The sequence below is a fragment of the Cervus canadensis genome, chromosome 26 (genome assembly GCF_019320065.1).
Source record: "Cervus canadensis isolate Bull #8, Minnesota chromosome 26, ASM1932006v1, whole genome shotgun sequence".
NCBI lineage: Eukaryota > Metazoa > Chordata > Mammalia > Artiodactyla > Cervidae > Cervus > Cervus canadensis.
In genome coordinates, this window is record NC_057411.1 from 48,411,106 (window position 1) to 48,431,158 (window position 20,053).

A 20,053-nucleotide genomic window follows, 5' to 3' on the forward strand; every position below is an offset into this window, starting at 1 on the left:
AGCACAGTCAAGGCGTGTGCAGGGGGCTTCGGCCTGCTTGGTCTTGTTTCTCCGTGGGTTGTGGCCCCATATATGTGCCTAAGAGTCCTCTCACTGAGGCCATGAGGGGGCCTGCCCTTGATCTCAGTGGGCTGTCCTCAGACACACCCTGGGCTTTAGGCTTCCTCCTTGGGGTGAAACTTGCTCCTGCATCCATCCCTCTATCCATCCATCCATACAAACATCCAATCATCCACCACACACTCTTCCATCCTTTCATACTGCCCTCCATCCTGCATCCTCCGATCCATCTGTTCAACCTCCAGCCGCACAACAGTCCATGTTCCGTCCACTTTCCTTCCTTTCATTCATCCATCACTCATCCTCTTTCCTTCCTCCCTCTTTCCATCCATCTGTCACTCAACCATTGAGCTGTCCATCATCCATCTACTTTTCTTCCTTCCTTCCATCTTTTTTTTTCTATCAAACCATCCCTTCATCCATCTGTCTATCATACATTGACTAAGTGCCTCCTTATGCAGCCAGACTAAGCTGTGTGCAGGAGCCAAAACAGGAGATAAATGAGACAGAGCTCACTGAGGGAGAGGGGAGAGCAAGGGAGGCTCCTGACTCAGCCCTGACCTGGGGGAGAGTCAGGGGAGGCCCAGAAAGGGGACAAGTGCTTTCCAGGCAGAAGGAATAGCAGAGGCAAAGATTTCCAGGCAAGAAGCAGTCTGTGTGTGGGCAGTGTAATGCACAGCAGGGAAACTGTCAGAACATCTGAGGGTGCAGCTAAAGTTTGCTCACTCTAGGCCTTGCTCACTCAAGGCTCACTCAAGGCTCACTCAAGGCCTCAGAGGATTGTGGTCTTGGACACACAAGTGCACACACGCACACACACAACCTGTGTGGAGCTCTGGCATGTGGAGACTGACCTGAAGCCTAGAGTCTATAACCTTCTGTGGCTGATCCAGGAAGGCTGAGACCCAGAGAAGGAGGATGGCCAGCTCCAGGTCACACAGGCCTCAGGGGCAGAGCTGGGGTCTGGCTGGGAGTGAGGCTGGGGACCTGGGGCGGGGCCAGGACCAGGGCATCGAACCTCTGTGGCGGTGAGGGTTCCGCGTGCTCCAGGTCCAGCGATGCATCTCGCTCACGTTCCAGGTCCCTGTGAGCGAGCGCTCCTCCACAGACACCACGGAGCCCAGTCCCCGCAGCACAGACTGCAGGACAGAGCAAGGGAGGGGTGAGCACCCAGACCCCAGACCTGAGCAGAGACCCTGACGAGGCAGGGCAGCCGCACCACGGCCCAGGGGCCAGCATCCCCCACATTCATTGCAGGGCAAGTCCCTGCGGGAGGAGGGGCAGCCCCATTTTACAGATGAGGACCTGAGGCCCGGGGCAGCTGGCCCCCCAGTGCTGGCTGATCAGCACGCCCAGCAGGTGGTGGGCAGGTGGGGCCGCCCCAGGAAACACCCAGACACCAGGGTTTGTCTCCCGACGGTGCGTCCTCCCGGGGGCCTGACTCTGTGATGTCGGAGCAGGCCACGGGAGGGCGGCTTACCTGCAGGTTCAGCGTCACAGGCTGAGACAGCACGGGGTCCTGGTCCACCTCATACAGGTGCTGGAGCCGCAGCAGGACCCGGCGCAGGTCTGCCTTGGCCTCGCGGTTTCGGTCTTAGGGACGGAAGGAAGGTGGCCGTGAGGACAACAGTCTCTGCCTGGCCCTTTACACTCTCACCTCCATTTCACAACTTCAACCTCCCTTGGAGGCAGCTAACACAGCCCCAGTTTGCAGATGAGCCAAACCAGGCTCAGAGAGGGGCGAACACTTGCCCAGAGACACAGACAGTGTGCATAAAGAAGGAGGGGGGAGGATTCCAACCCAGGTGCAGCCAAAGTGACGCCTCCCACCACCCACACCAGGGCCGTTGCACTCGTCTGAAAGTCTTCATTCTTATTCACTGGTGAGCTCCTCACTGGGCCTGTCCTTCTGGCTTCCTGTTCTCTGGAACTTTCTCACTGCCCTGGCACCTGTGAATGGGGGGTGTGGCCTCATATCCCTGAAGATGAGGCACCATTGCAAAGGTGATGTGTCATGTCTCACAGAAGCTTATTTCTGCCACGAGAGCTAGGAAATGCATTGTAATATAGCCTCTATCTGCTGGTCTTTGGAGACCAAATGAGAAGAGCCACCCTGCTGATCCCACAGAGCAAGGGGTTGAAATGAACTGTGCTGTGTGAGGACAGTGATGCTGTGGGCTCCTTGTTACTTTGCATAAGAAGTCTGCAAAGTCTCTTGTCTCCATTCAAGTGATGGGGTTAGGGACTGGAGCTCTAGAATCAAGGAAGGATTTCTGGCACTGGAAATGTAGCTAGAGATGATGACAATGGTGATGCAGGTGATGATGACAATGGGGTTGTATGTTTCTGGGGAGGCAGGCGGCCCTCTTTGCATCCCCAGTGCTCCCCTCGTTTGGCCTCTTATTCACCTTCCTGGGAACAGGGTCTTGCTTGGCCCAGCTGGTGTCTCCTTTACTTCATTCAGTACAAACTGCCTCCAGGAGGTACTTTCTCAGTGTCTTGGCCACACACACACACACACACACACACACACACACAAGTGGGAGCCAAATGACTCTGCTGCTGTTGGGAACCCCGTCCACCCCATCATATGTATCAAGTGGGCAGTGGAGTAGGGATGCTGGAGGTCAGCGTCAGGAAGCCATGTGACTGCAGGCTTGAGCCAGTCTTTCAAAGATCCAGTTTATCAGGCACAAAGGTAACATCTGGCCTTGACTTCTTTCTATTCCTCCTTCTTAATTGGGCTGACACTTATATGGGAACGTCCTAGGCCCTGAGTGTGGCTTTGGGGACACAGCAGTGGCTGGGGCACAGTCAGCCTTACCCTGGAACTGCTCAGAGTCTAAAGGGGCAGGTAAGGGGTACAGGACCTATTTGTTTCTGGAAGGTGTTGCCTCCACCAGGAAGCCCTCAGTGATGCCTAGCTGGGACTTTCCTCAGATCATTGTCATTGCTCTCTGATGAATTGCCTGCTTCCCTCTGTAGACAGGGGCCCACTGAGCCTGGGGATGTTTCATATGTCATCCATGACTCAACCCACCATGACAACCTGTGCCTGACATTAGAATTATTTTTCAAGGCATGAACAGAACCTCATCAAAGTCATGCCTGAGCCCAAAATACAGGTGGGACACCGGTGTCTGAGGCTCCAGGAGAAGACCCTGGAAGAAGCGGGACCTGAAAGAGCCTGGACGACTCTGAGGAGAGCCCCTCTGTCCAGTGATGGGCTGGGGGCCGAGCTGGCATGTGGCGGCAGGAGTGAACCTGGACACCTGAACACCCGCCGCACCTTTCCGGAGAGTCCGCAGGTGCTTTTTGTGGCTTGAGCTGTACTTCCAGCCGGGGATGCTGAGGATCTGCAGGTGGACGCTTGGGGGCAGCGTCACTGCCTCTTGCTTCCTGGGGCCTGAACCACGCTGGGCAATCTCTGCAAGGCAGGTGGACAACAAGGAGAGGCTTTGGGCCAAACTCTCCTCCTGACACAGCTCGCCACACTAAGTCCCCCGCTTCATCTGATCTCACTTCCTCCCACCTGTGGTCCACAAGGCAGGCATCCTGAAGCACCTGTTCATGCAAAAGCCCCAGCCTGCCTTGAATCTCTAGTCCAGCCGGTTCAAACTGCAGACCGGGAGATGGGACCAGAGAGAAGACACCATTTCTTCCAGAACTTGCAGGGAGTTCACACAGAGACCTGCTCTGAACAAAGTCTCAGACGCCAGCTCCCGTGCTGACATCTATCGCTGCCTCTGCCCAGACGGACTCAGCCCTCCTCTTCCAGGAGATGCTCTGGGCTCCAGCTGGAGCCACCATCGCCTCGCAACTCCCAGGCATCAGTGATTGGTCAGGCTTGGGTCACGTGATTCGATCGGGGCCAATCAGAGCCTTTCCTGGGATCTCTGCCCGTGGCACAGGCCTCTCAGTTCCTTTGGTCCCAGAGCTGTTCACAGCCACGTCCCAGACAAGAGCAGAAAGAGGGTCTGCAGACAGCGGAGCTTAGGTGACAGAAGGAGGGAGGGACAGCGCATGAGGGGCCCAGCACCCGAGGAAGCAATACACGCTCCCCTTCCCTGAGGTGCGTCTGCCCGGAATAAAGGCTCCTCTGGCTCCGTCTCAGACCTTTGGTTTCTCCGTGTGCAGGTGGAAGAGCCCAGGGCCGAACCTGGGACGAGCTGACCACAGCCGTGGACGGGACCGTGGGTGGCGCTGACCACAGCCGTGGACAGGACCGTGGGTGGAGCTGACGGGACTGTGGGTGGAGCTGACCATGACTTGTACCCCCTTTGAGCCCCTGAGAAATCCTTCAGGACAAGAGCTGGGTCTAATGCAGGTACAGTCTGCAGCATATGGCAGGCACTCAATAAATGCTCAGTGAATGAGTCAGCTACCACCCACCTTCTTGCTAATGCCTTTTGAAGGTCTAGCCTAAATCTCAATCTGGGAAAACCTAAAATCATGCCCTCATCAAAGCTTCTGCAAGATCAGCTGTTATCCTTATGGGAATCCCTTTGTGTGTTATTTGTTGTTTCTCCCTTGCTGCTTTTAGTATGAATGGATAAGGAAGCTGTGGTACATATACACCATGGAATATTACTCAGCCGTTAAAAAGAATTCATTTGAATCAGTTCTAATGAGATGGATGAAACTGGAGCCCATTATACAGAGTGAAGTAAGCCAGAAAGATAAAAGAACATTACAGCATACTAACACATATATATGGAATCTAGAAAGATGGTAACGATAACCCTATATGCAAAACAGAAAAAGAGACACAGAAGTACAGAACAGACTTTTGAACTCTGTGGGAGAAGGTGAGGGTGGGATGTTTCGAAAGAACAGCATGTATATTATCTATGGTGAAACAGATCACCAGCCCAGGTGGGATGCATGAGACAAGTGCTCGGGCCTGGTGCACTGGGAAGACCCAGAGGAATCGGGTGGAGAGGGAGGTGGGAGGGGGGATCGGGATGGGGAATACGTGTAAATCTATGGCTGATTCATATCAATGTATGAGAAAACCCACTGAAAAAAAAATAAATAAATAAAGGAGGAAAAAAAAAAAACTTCTGCAAGAGATGAGAAATAGAAAACAGCTTAAGGATTATAGGCAAAATTTTGAATTAATATGGGTTTGACTGCAACCATTGAAATAAGTCAAATGTTGTAATAAAGCCAGACTTGAGTGTCTTGGTTTCATAGTGCATATAAAATTTGTGTTTACACTTAACTATAATCTATTGTGTGCAATAGCACTTTGTCTAAGAAAAACAGTTTATATATACATTAGATATTAAAAGATTTCTTGTTAAAAAGGTTACCTCAGGTGAGACTTCAGTGATTAGCAATCTTTCTGCAAGAACAATGACAAAGACCACTAATACTATAGCAATTATAGTAATAATGAAAAATATTTGAATACTGTGAGAAATAGCAAAATGTGATACATTGATGTGAACTGAGCAAATGCTGTTGAAAGAGCAGTGCAGACAAGCATGCTGCTGCAAGATTCAGCACACCTTCAATTTGTAAACAATGCAGTATCGTCAATGCTCAAAAAAAAAAAAAAAGAAGAAAACAAAAGCATACATGTAGAGGTATACCTGTAGACAGAATGTACAGATACATACTGTTTATGTCTATAAAATTTTAAAGATTCTCTATAGTTGCATATTCAAATACTTTCAAATGCACTCATTGTTTAAAGTATTTCATGTTCAACTATTTAGCTATGATGCCCAACTGTAGTGAAGGAAACTTATACAAGTCTCAGGAGAGGCAACTCATAAAACTCGCAGATCAGGACATAGAAGACAATCACCCTCACTTGGTGACAGCACACTTAATTCAGATAAAGCCAGTCTTAAATGCTGAGCCTCCAGACCTGAATGGTGACATATATCATAGGAAGAAGTAGAAAGTGTCCTCAGAGAAGGAAATAGAGGAGATTGAGGGAAAAGAGATAAGAAGGGAATGGCAGTAAGTCCCAGCTGTGAATCTACTAGCTGTATGACCTTGAACGAGTCACTGAACCTCTGTGCACCTCAGGTTGCCCACATTAAAAATGAGGGGTTTGGATGAGGACTCTGGTCCCTTCCTACCCCAAAGTAGCCCAGATCCTGGCAGGTACTGAGAGAGTTAATCCTTAGGTAGATTGATAAGCAGTCCAGGGCCCTCAGAAGAAGAAATGCACACAAACTTTCTTCGTCTTAGACACAAAGATGTTTTTACTTAAACTCTGAGATGTTATGACAACAATCTTTAAGACTAACTTTCTTTAAGCCCAGAGCTAATGATTACACAACAAAACAACTCAGCTTGCTCAAGACTATATTTTTCTTTAAACTCTGTTCTAATGATTATATAATAAAAAAGTATCCTGCTCCAGGACATGTTTCTCCTTCTTAAGAGGTACCTCCTGACTAATCTTAAGACTTACTTGTGGTAGTGCGTCTGGTAAGACCTCTCTATTGTTAGTTCTAATCTTGTTTTTAAGATGTCTGTTGTGGGAGTGGGTCTGGTAAAAGTATATAAGGCCTTGATATGACTACTGAGTGGGGCTCTCTCCCTGCCCCTTCTGATGTCTATGTCAGAGGCTACTTTGTCATTTTCCAGTGTAATGGGGCATCTGCCACACAAAAGGTCTGAGTGATCAATCCTGGGACCTGATGCCAAAGCTAAATCTTCTTCTTCAGAGATCACAAATCAACACCATTCACCATTAGCTATCAATACAAGCTCAGCCCCATCCCTGGACAGGTAGGTTCCCTCAGGCAGTGATGACAGGAGCATGTTTACCACTCATCTCTCTGAGCATCACGATGGGCCGGTGCTGCAGCGCCAGCCCACTCCTCTGGCGCAGGCCACTGGTGAGGTTCCTGGGTCCCAGCAGAAGCCAGAGCACCGGGTGGACGACTGAGGTGTCGTTCAGTGTGAGGTCAGCAATGATGTTTGCTGTATCGTTGTTCACCAGCCGCCGGTGGAGCATGACCTGCAAAGGACAACTGTCTGACCGGGCCTGCCTGGGCCCTGGGGTCTCCACGTGTGACCAGAGGGGCCTCCTCTTACCTCCACCTGCCGTTCCCTGGCTAAGATGCCATGGGCCTGCTCAGACAGCAGCACCAGCCTGCTTCGTCTGTCCTGGATGAAGGCTGACTGCACCATGGGGTAGTAATTCTGTGGACAGAAACATCGGCAGGCTGGTGGAGGGGGCAGTGGGCCAGGTCAGCCAGCAGGTCCGGGGTCTCCCTATGGCCCCAGGCGGCCCCCTACATGGGTGCAGCAGCAGCCCAGGGTGGCATGGTAGATGGGGGGGGGGGGGCTCTGAGTTCTGAGATGGACACACTGGGATTCAGAGCCAGCTCCACTGTTTCCTGACCTTATGCCCTGGGGGACCCAGCCTGCCCAAGCCTCGGTTTCCCCACCTGTAAAATGTGCCCCCAAGGTCCCCCTGCTGCAAGGAAATAATGAGTCATTTATGCCAGTCCAGCCTGAGATGGCCCCAAGCCAGGGGTTCCCAAATAGAAAGGGGCTGGTGTCTGGGCTGGAAAGCACTCACACAGCCCTGCCCTTTGCTCTGTTGGAGCAAGATGTCCTGGGCTGATGGTCCTGGACCCTCTGGAGCCCAGACCACAGTGGGTGAGGACCAGTCACAGAGATGAAGGGACAGAAGCTCACGGAAGACAGAGGAGGGAGGAACCACACTCCTTCTCAGGGCCCCCGTGGAAGGAGAGGGAACTAACATGGATGGAGGCTCAGGAGGTCCCAGCACCGAACTGCTCCTGGATCATCCTTGAGCTCAGCACAGCTCTGGGGCAGGTCACTGTCTTCCCAGGAGAGCACTGAGGCCCAGGGACACCCAGGGACTCGCCTGAGGTCACGCCGATGGAGGGAGAGGCCCTGGGAGCTGTCTGATTTTGGAATTCAGCCCCTGCTCAGCCCTACCTGGCAGCCAGGCTGTGGCTCAGCTCAGAGCAGTAAAGGAGGGTCACACTCCTTTCAGGCCTAGCCAGATACCACCTACTTAGTCCTCAAGTGATCGCCAGTGGGTCACCCCTTGACTGAGGAGGACCCGCGGTGCACACAGACCTCAGGGACACGCCTCACACACGGCAGCCCCAGACTCTGAGACCAGGTCTGAACACGCCTGGGACGTACCCCTAGGGGCAGATATAGGGCAGCGGGGCTCTGGGAGATGTTCTGGACCTAAGGGGGCTCTCCTGCCGTCTGTAAAACAGCCATCAGATTGGATCTACACCAATCTGGTGTAGCCACACCCCGGGACAGTTCAAGGCATACCCGAGGGATGGCGTTCCATGTGTCCTGCCGGTAGGGCCTGCGCTGCATCTGGTAGCCATTGTTGTCCGAGTAGAGGACCCGCCCCGTGTTCAGGTCGGTGCTTGTCCTCAGGATGGCCTCACGGTTCAGCTCCAAGGGGCCCACCCGGTACTCCTGCTCTATGCGATGGCAGAGCAGCTCCCCGTCAGAGCTCTGGGGCCCGTGGGCCAGCCGGGAGTAGATGGCGAACATGGGCTCACTATCGTTCACCTCCCTGGAGGAGAAGCAAGGCAGGTAGGTCAAGCCCAGGGAGGCTTCTGGACGCCCCGCCCTTCTCCTTTCTTCCTTTGTCTCCTTCCTTTTCCCTCCCTCCATCCTTCCTGCAGCCAGGAAGCCGGGGAGCCTGCTTGGAATAGAGAACAGGAGGGACCCTGTCCTCTGAAGACTCTGGGTACCCAGCCACGCCTGGGGGTTCTGTCTGTCCTGCTGATGGAAACACAAGAACTGCTCTCGGGTGTTGGTCACTGTCACCGTGGGCTCCTGTCCCACCTCTGGACTCAGGTGCCCCCAGGGTGACACAGCGCAGGCCAGAGAGCAGGCCTGCAGAGACTGGAGCAGCTCATGACGTCATGGGGCTTCCAGGGAGGAAGGACCGTGTGCCAAGCCCAGGTCCAGGAGCTGGATGTCTGAAGCAAGGATGGGCCCCCATTGCCTCAGTCACCTGCCTGTGAGCACCTCCACATGCTGAGCACAGCCAGGGGGCCGCCCTCACCTGTAGAAGTCCTGCCGGACCTCAGTCACCAGCGGCCCTGCCACGATCTCCATCCTCACAGCCTCCCACGCAGGCTCTGCTCTACCGTCGGGTCTAAACACATAATTGTCTGCAAAGGGGCCTTTACTGAAATCAGTGATCGCATGATACTCCATGAACCTCTGCGTCACGCGTACCTTCTGGTTACTCCGCCTGCACAGAGAGGAAAGAGAAAGCAGTGTCATCATGATGGACAACATGTCATCCTCATGCTGGAACCAGGCTCACAGAGCCTCTATGGAGATGCCAGCCTGGAACCAGGGGTGAAAAGAGACAGCCTCTGCAGAACTAAAGTGGTATATCTGTACAACGGAATATTATTGGGTCCTCAAGGGGAATGAGGGGCCTCATTCACGCTGCAGTGAGGATGAGAGTTGGAAACATGATGAGAACTGAAAGAAGGCAACCTGCCAAGGACCCAATATGGTATAATTTCATTGCATGATTCATCCATGTAGGCCAGTTCGGAGAGACAGCAAGGAGGTTCAAGTCACCAGGGTTTGATGCAGGTGAAAGATGCGTGGGGCCTGAGCAATGATGGAGCCTGAGCCCACAGTGCTCACTGCACCTTTCCCAGCCTGACCAGGGAGACTCAGAACGTTCTGGGACTGCACCCCATTTCTGCTGCTCCCCACACTCTCCCCCTGATCACCTCTGCTGGATCCTGTAGGTCCTGGCTGCTTCTGTGACTAGGCCTAGACTCACACACCTAGAAATAGAGCTCGATGCACTGCAGGGAGCTTAACCACCATCACACCCTTGCCCCTCAGCTGAGGAAATGGAGATCCAGGTAGGGCATTTCCTGCCCAGGCCCCAGGGTCCTCCTGTTCTCAGAGGCAGAAATGACTGCACCTCACCTCTCCCAGATGCTGTGCATCAGGTTGGTGTCCAGGTCCAGGAAGACGATGTAGCAGTCGTTCACCACAGGCACCATGTTCCCACCCACCCGCCCATCACGTCTCCTGAGTCTTCGTCCAAACTGCTGGGTGCTGGCCACGAAGGGTGCAGTCTCCCCAGTGTCCTCCTGGGAGCTCCTGCTGGGCCGGATGCTGTAGTGCCGGTAACTGAGTCCTGGGATCGTGGTCAGCACGTGCAGGTCATAGGCAGAGGGCAACTCCTTCGAGTGCTGGACCTGCAAGACCCGAAGGACAGGATGAATGGTAGATGTCAGGGATGGAAGATGCCTCAGTCTCCTTGGAAACCCTGGGCTTACACATCTGGTGGATGGAGTGTTTGCTCTCCATGGAGACAGCGGTCATCCATCACTGGGCTGAGCTGGTTTCCCCTCCTGCATCTTCCCTGCTCAACTGGGTCCAGCCTCTTCTCCCCCCTTCCTCCTTCTCCACCAAGGCTGCAAGCCACCTGCCCTCCTCCCAAACTCCCTCCTGTTCCTGCCTCTGAGCCTTTGCTCATGTTGTTCCCTCGACCACTTTGGAGGGGCCTCGCTTTCTCTTAATCCTCCAATTTTCCTGAAGAGGGAGGTTTCCAGGTCACCCTGAGCCCTTTCTCCATCTGCAAGTCATTGGTTCAGGGAAGGGAGTTGGCTGAGGACAGTGGGTCCATGCAGGGGGTCCTTCACTCTCTAGGGAACAAGTGTCATTTCTGGGTCTTGTGGAGGGTTTGGGGGGCCATAAGCAAACCCATGTGGCTCCTCACAGCCTCCAGCCCAGCCTTTCTCTGAACTAAAGCAGACACCCGTCCCCACCCCACACTCCCAACTTGTCCTAAAGGATTTCCTCCACCACAATTGTCATCAGCCACTCCTATACTCTTATTTTCTTCTTGCCTGGATCCCCCCACTGGAATAGGAGCCCCCTGAGTGCAGGGACTTTTGTCTGCTTCTTTGTGAAAGTTTCTCCAGTGCCTAGAGTAACGCCTGACACATCCTAGGTGTTCGGTAGTATTTAAGAGCATATCTGCTTGGTGGGTGGAGCCTTTGGGTGGGGAAGGGGGAAGTTATGTCTTAGGTCTACTCAACCCAGCACCTCCCCTCCCCAGACCATGATATAGAGGAATCTTCATCCTGTGTCTTAGCTAAGGGCCACTGCCCTGGCTGCCAGTTCACCATCCCACACCTTAACTGTCCATGTCTGTATCTGTTCCTTGAATCCACTATGGCTCCCGAGTCCAGGGATGAACACTCATCTGGGGCCAGGGCTGGAACAGACATTTAGGAGTGTTTGCTGAATGGCTGACTGATGGCATCACCTCCTCCACCACTCCAAGGAAGGGCTGGCTTGGTGACAGTAGGGTCACCTCTAGAGCCAAGTCAAGCTCTAGATCTGGGAAGGAGATGAGGAGGGACCACACAGGATGTGGGTGTCCCAGCTTGGTGCCTGTCACTAACACAGCAGCTCCATCAGTTTAGTTCATTCTCTCAGTGGTGTCCAACTCTTTGTGACCCCAAGGATTGCAGCACACCAGACCTCCCTGTCCATCACCAACTCCTGGAGTTTACTCAAACTCATGTCCATTGAGTCGGTGATGCCTTCCAACCATCTCATCCTCTGTCATCCCCTTCTCCTCCTGCCTTCAATCTTTCCCGGCATCAGGGTCTTTTCAGATGAGTCAGTTCTTTGCATCAGGTGGCCAAAGTATTGGAGTTTCAGCTTCAGCATCAGTCTTTCCAATGAATATTCATGACTGATTTCCTTTAGGATGGACTGGTTGGATCTCCTTGCAGTCCAATGAACTCTCAAGAGTCGTCTCCAACACCATAGTTCAAAAGCATCAATTCTTCAGTGCTCATCTTTCTTTGTGGTCCAACTCTCACATCCATACATGACTACTGGAAAAACCATAGCCTTGACTCTACGGACCTAGTTCACAAAGTAATGTCTCTGCTTTTTAATATGATGTCTAGGTTGGTCATAACTTTTCTTCCAAGGAGAAAGTGTTTTTCAATTTCATGGCTGCAGTCACCATCTGCAGTGATTTTGGAACCCCAAAAAATAAAGTCTGCCACTGTTTCCCCTGTTTCCCCATCTATTTGCCTTGAAGTGATGGGGCCGGATGCCATGATCTTAGTTTTTTGAATGTTGAGCTTTAAGCCAACTCTTTCACTCTCCTCTTTCACTTTCATCAAGAGGATCTTTAGCTCTTCTTCCATTTCTGTCATAAGGGTGGTATCATCCTCATATCTGAGTTTATTGATATTTCTCTCAGTAATCTTGATTCCAGCTTGTTTTTCACCCAGTCCCGCATTTCTCATGATATACTCTGCATATAAGTTAAATAAACAGGGTAACAGTATACAGCCTTGGCATACTCTTTTTCCTATTTGGAACCAGTGTGTTGTTCCATGTCCAGTTATAACTGCTGCTTCCTGACCTGCATACAGATTTCTCAAGAGGCAGATCATGTGGTCTGGTATTCCCAGCTCTTTAAGATGTTCCACGATTTGACGTGACATAAATTTGCACAATGAAGACTATTGCTGGCTTCCCCATGAGAAGTAGAAATTTACACAGGGTTATGGATACATATACAGCAGTTTGCCTCAGTGTTGTCTGACTCTTTGCAACCCCATGGACTGTAGTCCACCAGGCTCTCTGCCCATGGATATTCCAGTCAAGAATACTGGAGTGGGTTACCATGCCCTCCTCCAGGGGATATTCCTGACCCTGTATTGAAACCATGTCTCTTGTGGCTCTGAACTACAGGTGGATTCTGGTCAACTCAGATGCCCAAAGCCCAGCGTCAGTCCCCTGGGTGGATCCACTGACCCTGATGATGACTCACCCCATGACACTGTCCTCACAGTGAGGGCAGCCTGTCACATGTTCCCTTTAGATGCCCACTTCTTGGGGCTCAGCCCAGAGCAGGGGCAGCAACAGGGCATGCACCTTAGACGGGATGTCCCCCTTACCTGTGCAGGCACGGGGCGGCCTGACTCATCTGTGACGCTGACATTGGGGAAGTCCACAGTCAGGGTGATGATGGTGGTGACTGTCCAGGCCAGCGGGTTGTAGACCACCGCAAAGCGTCCCCCAGGCTCTGGGCCTGCAGACAGAGAACAGGCTCTACTGCTGGACCTGACCCACCACTCACCCCTGGTGCCCCTCGGAACAAGGGAAACTGAGGCTGGTGAGACCAGCCCTGCAGAGTTCAGGGGGAAGGACAGACAGACACATGTTCTCTGACGTCCAACCCCATCCTCATCTGTTCAAGCTGCGTTCTGGTTCCCAGGAAGGATGCGGGGGGGGGGGGGGGCATACCCCCAGAGAGGAGGGTCCATGAGCTCCTCACTCATCTCTCCTTGTTAGCCCGCTTTACTTCAGTGTGGACACTGAAGTCCAGAGAGAAGGGTCAGCTGTCCAAGGCGACCCATGTCCTAAGGCCTGACTCCAAAGTTTGATCACTTGGCAATGTACAGACAGAATTCTCTGGAGCTTGAAGGGTCAAGATCAATCACCAAGGTCAGCCCTGGAGGCCTCTTTGGTATGAACCTGGATTCTCTTTCTGCTCCTTCCCCACCCCACGTGCCCCAGGCTATGACCACATCCGATGACTCCCGGATCCCTGGACACGGCACACACTGTCCAGTCTCTGGCTTCTGCCCAGGCAGTTCCCGTGGCTGGATGCCTTCCTGGGCTCTCCACCTGCCCCTTGCTTGAGGAGCTGCCCCCATGAGCTCATGGGAATGGCTGGCCTCACCAGACACTGGAACGACCCAGGTCTACCTCCCTTTCTATGACCATCATCCCCTGCTGACTGCAGTCGCCGTGGACAGGATTCCAGTCTGCTGCACCCTTGACCCCAGGGCCCTTCCAGGGTCTGAAGGTAGGATGGGACTGTACACAGATGCAGATCGGAGGTCAGAGCTGGGGGAGAGGAGGGGAGGACGGAGCGGGGAGGGGAGGGGAGGGGAGGGCGGAGCAGGGAAAGGAGAGGCGGAGCGGGGAGGGCACAGTGCCAGAGGGTGAGCATAGGCCCTGGGAAGGTGGGCGGGCCACATGCTCCTGCAGGGAGAACAGTTGTCTCTGTTTGCCCAGGATTTTCAAGGATGAAGACTGTCAGCTCCAGGCAACTGGGGTGACCAGTCATTCACCAACTGGGACATCCGCCAAGTCAAAAGAACATGTGCACCTGTCTGCAGAGCTGGGCAGCACAGGACTCTTGGCCCTAATCCTTCCGGTGTGGCCCTGCTCAGGTCCATGACCTCTGCCTTCTGTGTGTGTCCTCAGCTATGAAGTGAGGACAGTGACACTTCCAGCTTTTCAGAGATGTGAGGTGCTACACTAAATTGTGCGAGCAGTGTGCTTGGCAACATCCAGACTGCGTTAGCATTTATTCCTGCCTCTAGTTGGCATATCAGCCTTTGCTGAATCACAGAGTGGAAACGGCTCAGTGAAGTGAAGGCACCTGCCCAGCTCACACTGAAATGAGAGCCTCCCCTAGACGGGACTCGAGTCTGAAGTTCAGGTGTCCCAGTCCATCCCCTGATCCTCAGGCTCTCTTTTCAGGCCGGGGCAGACACACACCATAGCCCACTGTGCCCCCAGGGGCCTTCCTTACCTGAGTGGGCTGGAGACCTGTCCTGGATGATGGAGGCCATCAGTGTGTGCACCCCTTGCATCCCGGTGCTCAGGTGCTCCACAAACATGTCATCAACCTTGAGGGCGTGAGTCCCGGTGATGGCGTCGTGGTGCTGGACCTGGGCCCCCGCAGGAGCAGGACAAGAGTGAGGTCAGGCCAGCCTCTGCTCAGCACCTGCTGTCCTCAACCCACTGGGCCCTGACTCCTCTTCCCTCTCAGCAGGTGCTGCTGGAGCATTGGGGGTTCCTCCCACTTTACAGAAGAGAAAACTGAGGTCAGAGAGGCTGATGATCTTGTCCAAATGTTGTTGACCTCGGGAAAACACATAACTTGTGTCCCTGACCCTGGACAGAAGACAGACCTCTGGAAAGGGCCCTGCCAAGCTTCCCACTGTGACCCAGTCATCCCAGAAGTGCTGATAACCTGCTCCAGAGAAGCCCCACACCTGGCCTGGTACTTGACTGCACCATGTAGGGTGGATGACCTCCTCTTCCCAGAAGGGAAACTTGAGTCCCCGTGAGGTGAAGCCACGCATCCGCCCACCTTGATGGATGCTAAAGTCAATCCCATCTCACACTGCACAATGAGTGGGCCTGCCAGCAATTCCCTTTAGACTATGAATGTCATGGCCCGTGTGGCCCATTTCTGAGTGGAGAAGAGAAAAGCTATAGGAAATCTTGGGTCTCATTTTTCCCTTCTGCACAGTGGGGAACAAGTAAGATGGAGATTCATGAGCAACTTTGTTTGTGTCAGCCACAGAGCCCACCACCTTATGAGTACGATCACATTCAACTGTCCCATCAATGTGCTGAGTCAGCATGTGGGTCTCACTTTCCAAGGAGGAAATGAGAGCTCAGAGAGGGACAGTCAGTAGCCTCAGGTCACTGAGCTGAGCTGGGATCTGAACCAGCCAGGAGAGTTGGACACCAATGCCGCTCCACATTGCCCTTTCCACTCTGGGGCTGTCTGGCTCTAAGTCTTGGCAGGCCATGGTCCTAGCCTTGGGGCAGCTTCATCATGCATGGTCTTGTGACCAAGGTGACCTCAGTGTTCTCATCTGTAAAAGGGACCTGTAGGGACCAGGGACAGGGAGGAGTGCTGGCCTGGGGGGGTGGGGGTGGGTAAGCACACAGCCCAGGAGGGTCCAATCCTGTCCTGTCTCTGGGAGGCCTTGCGTTACCTCGGAGACCGCCCAGCGGAGCTGCTGGAGCTGCTGCAGGCCCCAGGCCGGGTCCAGGTGTGGGTGCGGAGCCAACAGCACGTGGCGTGTGAACATGGACTCCCCAGCGTACAGCAGAGTGCTGGCTCGCCTCGCCAGCGCCTTGAACGCACTTCGGGAAGCGTAGAATCCAGTCCAGGCATGATGCATGTCTAGGAGCAAAAGGCCAGGAGTTGGTGTAAGGGCCTGCCCATGGAGGCCCCTGATCCCCACCTGGGAAATGCTGAAAAAGATGAGGTCAGAGATGGATCTGCCTGGGTCCCCAGGGACACAGCCTAGGCCAGGGGGTGATCTCAGGGTTTCTGGTCCAGCCAGGTCAGCAATGGTACAAGATCCCTGGAAGGCCTGGGCAGCTGGCAGGGTTAGGCTGGGCTGGGGCAGGCCTGGAGAGGCCCGAGTGCTGAAGGACTGTGACAAGAACAAGAATCCCAGTGTGCACCGGGGTCCCTGGGATGCCCTGTGGGGAAGGGCCCTGGAGGACTTCAGAGGAAGAGGTAGAGGGATGAGGCCAGGAGGTCAGGACACAGAATGGAAGGGCTGGAGTGCTGGCCGCCCCTCTGTGCCTCTGAGGAAAATCAGGGTCTGGAGAGGCATGCCTTCGAGTGGGTCCCTCTGGTTGCCCATGGGGGCTGGGTGGCGTGGCCAATGGGAGCTGAGATCCCTGAAACCACTCTCCTCACCCTGGACACAAAGGTCATGGCATGACAAAGTCCCAAAGGGGCATTACCTACCCCCGCCAGTGCCCCGCCGGATACCAAGTCTGCCTCTGAACATCACTCAAGCCTCTCTTGTGAAAGGAGGGAACTGGGGAAGGAACAGTGGACAACACTGAGCCCGCCTATCCTCTGTCCCCACCCCAGGCAATCCACGCGAGGCAGGCAGGTGAGGTAGGGCTGCCTGTGATCCAGCGGCCCTGTGAGCTCCACTGACGGAGCTGAGCAGCCTGGGAAACCGCCTGTCACTGATTTGGTGACCTCTCTCTGGCACCGAATCCCCCCTCAACTCCAGAGGCTCCTACCCGAGGAATAGGGCAGGAAGTCGTGGTGGTCTCCGACCTGCCAGGCGACTTGGTCAGAGTGCACAGCCTGGAAGTAGTCGCCTAGCGTGGCGTACTCCATCGAGAAATTGAACTCCGATGCGTGACTGTTGATGTATTCCATTATAATGTCCATGTTGGCGAATTGCAGCGAGGCATTGAAGAACTCCCTGTCACATCCCTGCAGCAGGGGGATAGAAGCAATGCCCAGCCCTTCTGGGTGCAGAGCCCAACCTGCACAGGGAGTGCTTCTCTTATCCCCACGGCCACCCCCCTCTCCCCATGGTGGACCCTGAAGCCCCCCACGTAGCTCACTAGCTCTCTCCTCTGGGAGCACAGCAGGTGCTCCATCCAGTTTGGCTGTGACCACAATGGTGACTGGGTGTCGGGCACTGTCCCCCAGGGGTGTCTTCCCCACTTGACCTCAAATCCAGCCTATGGAGCAGGTCCTGTCATCATCCACATTTCACAGATGAGGAAAGTGAGGCTCAGAGTGTTCAGAGTCTCACAGGCCCTGAGTAGGGAGCCAGGATTCAGGTCAAGGCCTCTGCTCCCAGCACTGTTAAGGGGAAAGGAGGGGGAGTGCTGGGAAGGAGCTGGAGCCTGCGTGGGGGAGGAGATGCATCAGAGGTGGAGACTTTGGGGGTGATCCAGGGTGGGGAAGGAGCTGGTAGACTGGGTGAGGACTCAGGGTGCAGGGAAGGAGGACTGAGCTGGGGCTGGGAAATCCCACCGCCTGGATGGACACTGGAATAGTTAGAGGTGGACACACAATCTTGGGTGGACCCAAGTGCTGATGTCAGACCGAAGAGAGCAGTCCCTGCGCAGAGCTGAGGAACCAGGGCCTGGGACCCCAACTCACCCAGGGCCAGAGGATGTGTGGTGTCCGGAACCAGGAGGCTCGAGTCAACACATTGTTCAACAGGAGACTGGTAAAGTTTGGGATGCTGTCCTCAGTGACAGGGATTTGTATTTGGGGGTACAAGCCATTCAGGGGTGTACCTGGGAAGATGGCTTCGCCATCCCAGTTAAATCCCTCACTGAGAGAGAGAGAGGAGCATTAGGGGGCCCAGCCCTGAAAAGGACAGCAGCACAATGTCTGGGAGGCAGGCAGGGCTCAGGGAGGCCAGAGCATCGGGGCCTCTGTCTCCCATCAGGGGGTGGACAGGGCAGTGGTGGGCAGCAGAGAGCTGCATGGACAGAAGATGCCCCCGCGTGAGCCCTGTGGCCACTTGGGCACCTCACTCTGATCCTACAGGGCACCCAGAACCTGCCAGTGAGTCCCCCTTGCCTCTTCTCTCAGCTGCCGCTTCATCCCACCTCCCCTGTTCATGAGGGCTCAGCCCCCACCCACGGCCTCGAGGAACAGAGGGCAGAGGGGACTGGATGCCGGGCCCCCCACCAGACAGCCCACAGGAGGGCTGGTGCCAGAACTCGGAAGCCTCAACTCAATTGCCTGAGCCACTCCAGCTGCCCCATGCTGCTACCGCTGGACCTTGGCTGGGTGTCCAGGCCTCAGCTGTTCCTTCTGTAAGATGGGTGCTCAGTGCGAGCCCTCAGGGCTGGCCATGAGGGGCGTGGTTAAGCTGGTCGAGGGAGGGTGCTGGGACCAGGACTGGCCCCAAGCAGGTGCTCACGAGCAGTAGCCAAACTGGTCCAGGACGTGTGTGAAGATTTCTTGCTGCGCCGACAGGGATCTGGACCCTCGCCACACGAACTGCAGCTGCTGCAGACCCGGAGGGAACAGAGTGAGGCCCAGGGGCGACGTGGCTGCGGCTCCCCTCTCCAGATCCGACCCGAGTTTCCTAGCCGCCCACACCCGCTCCTCTCAGTGGTTCATGGTCAAGATCTCCCTCTGCTGCCCCCTCCTTTAGATTCCCACTGACCTCCCAAAGCCATATTGGTGGAGGAATTGGCCCTCCAGACGGTGCCTGCCTGCACTTTCATCTGACCCTCCTCAGGGCAGGACTCTCCGCCAGGGTCTGCCAGCCGGGCTGTCTCTAACTTGCCTTGAATGTCCCCAGACACAGGGAGCTCATCACCATCACTAAAGGTACAGCAGCGTTTTTCAGTTCTGATGGTGAGAAAGTGGATGACTAGATGTGGCTCACCACTCACCCGGTTTTTCTGCATGGCCTCCTTCAGGTCGTAGTCGATCCTGGAGATGACGTGGGCATTAAAGCCCGCCAGGGCAAAGAGGGTGGGGGTCGTGGCGGATGCACCAAATGAGTCCACCTGCCAGGAGAACTGTGGCCGGACCCCAAATGTGTCATAGAGAAACCCATGTCCTTCTGCAAAGAGATAAGTTTCGTCACTCCCTCAGGGCCCTGTGCCCTTCTCCAGGGTTGGGATGCCACCTAATAGGCAAGGAGGGTCTTGTGAAATAGATGCTAATATTAGGACTTCTTCCCAGAATCATTGGTCTATTCACATCTTTATCCATAGAAGCAGGAATCAGGGTGACTGCAGAAAGTCCCATATTTGAGATGCCATTGATTCCAATTCCCCCAGGGTTTCCCCCCAATATAATCTAATCTCTGGCCAACCCCCTACCACCTCTTTGGCTATACATATACGGGCCTGGTTACTCTCAGATGGGATATCTTGGCTGTTGTGTGTCCCTTTATGACTCACTGCTTCTACTGCGGTCAGGACTGTACTCAGGCACATGAAAGATGGATGCCTTCCCTAGGAGCCCAAGCTTGGGAAACATTCTGGGAAAAGTACTCTGCTCCAACCCAGGTGGCTTCAGAGAAGAGGGCCTATCAAACAAAGGTTTTGGTGGTATGGCACTACATCAGTCTGAGATGCTCTCAGGTCTTCCCCTTGTGCTCTCCCCCCTGCCTCGGTGGTAGATCTGAGAAGGACGGGTAAGATGCCTGCGTCGGGAAGGGACTGACAAAGTCTGACCAGAGACGGAAAGGTTTGGTGGAGAGCCTGTGTACACCCCCATCTAGAGCAGGGAAGGACGCCTCTGGTGGAAAAAAGCATGGCTGTGGGTGCCGCTGTTTTCTCTGTTACAGACGGGAGCTAGCAGTTCCAGAACCACTCTTTTAAAATGTTTTTCTGGTTTTTTTTTGTTGTTGTTTGTTTGTTTGTTTTTAATGCAGGGAGAAGT

The 20,053-nt window shown here is 54.2% G+C and overlaps 1 protein-coding gene across 1 annotated transcript in view; it reads right to left on the minus strand.

Moving 5' to 3' along the window:
• The window catches only part of LOC122428159 (epididymis-specific alpha-mannosidase-like), a 31,748-nt gene that overhangs the window by 296 nt on the left and 11,399 nt on the right, over positions 1 to 20,053 (minus strand). Inside the window, exons 4-20 of the mRNA XM_043447968.1 lie at positions 19,054 to 19,226; positions 18,573 to 18,661; positions 17,798 to 17,975; positions 16,918 to 17,116; positions 15,861 to 16,051; positions 14,677 to 14,798; positions 13,591 to 13,597; positions 13,212 to 13,225; positions 13,011 to 13,164; positions 10,000 to 10,274; positions 9,104 to 9,295; positions 8,353 to 8,605; positions 7,123 to 7,230; positions 6,839 to 7,045; positions 3,350 to 3,476; positions 1,541 to 1,653; positions 1,079 to 1,199 (exon numbers count right to left, since the gene is read on the minus strand). Coding sequence (XP_043303903.1) covers positions 1,079 to 1,199; positions 1,541 to 1,653; positions 3,350 to 3,476; positions 6,839 to 7,045; positions 7,123 to 7,230; positions 8,353 to 8,605; positions 9,104 to 9,295; positions 10,000 to 10,274; positions 13,011 to 13,164; positions 13,212 to 13,225; positions 13,591 to 13,597; positions 14,677 to 14,798; positions 15,861 to 16,051; positions 16,918 to 17,116; positions 17,798 to 17,975; positions 18,573 to 18,661; positions 19,054 to 19,226 — 2,523 coding nt within the window. The remainder of the gene's footprint in view (positions 1 to 1,078; positions 1,200 to 1,540; positions 1,654 to 3,349; positions 3,477 to 6,838; positions 7,046 to 7,122; positions 7,231 to 8,352; positions 8,606 to 9,103; positions 9,296 to 9,999; positions 10,275 to 13,010; positions 13,165 to 13,211; positions 13,226 to 13,590; positions 13,598 to 14,676; positions 14,799 to 15,860; positions 16,052 to 16,917; positions 17,117 to 17,797; positions 17,976 to 18,572; positions 18,662 to 19,053; positions 19,227 to 20,053) is intronic.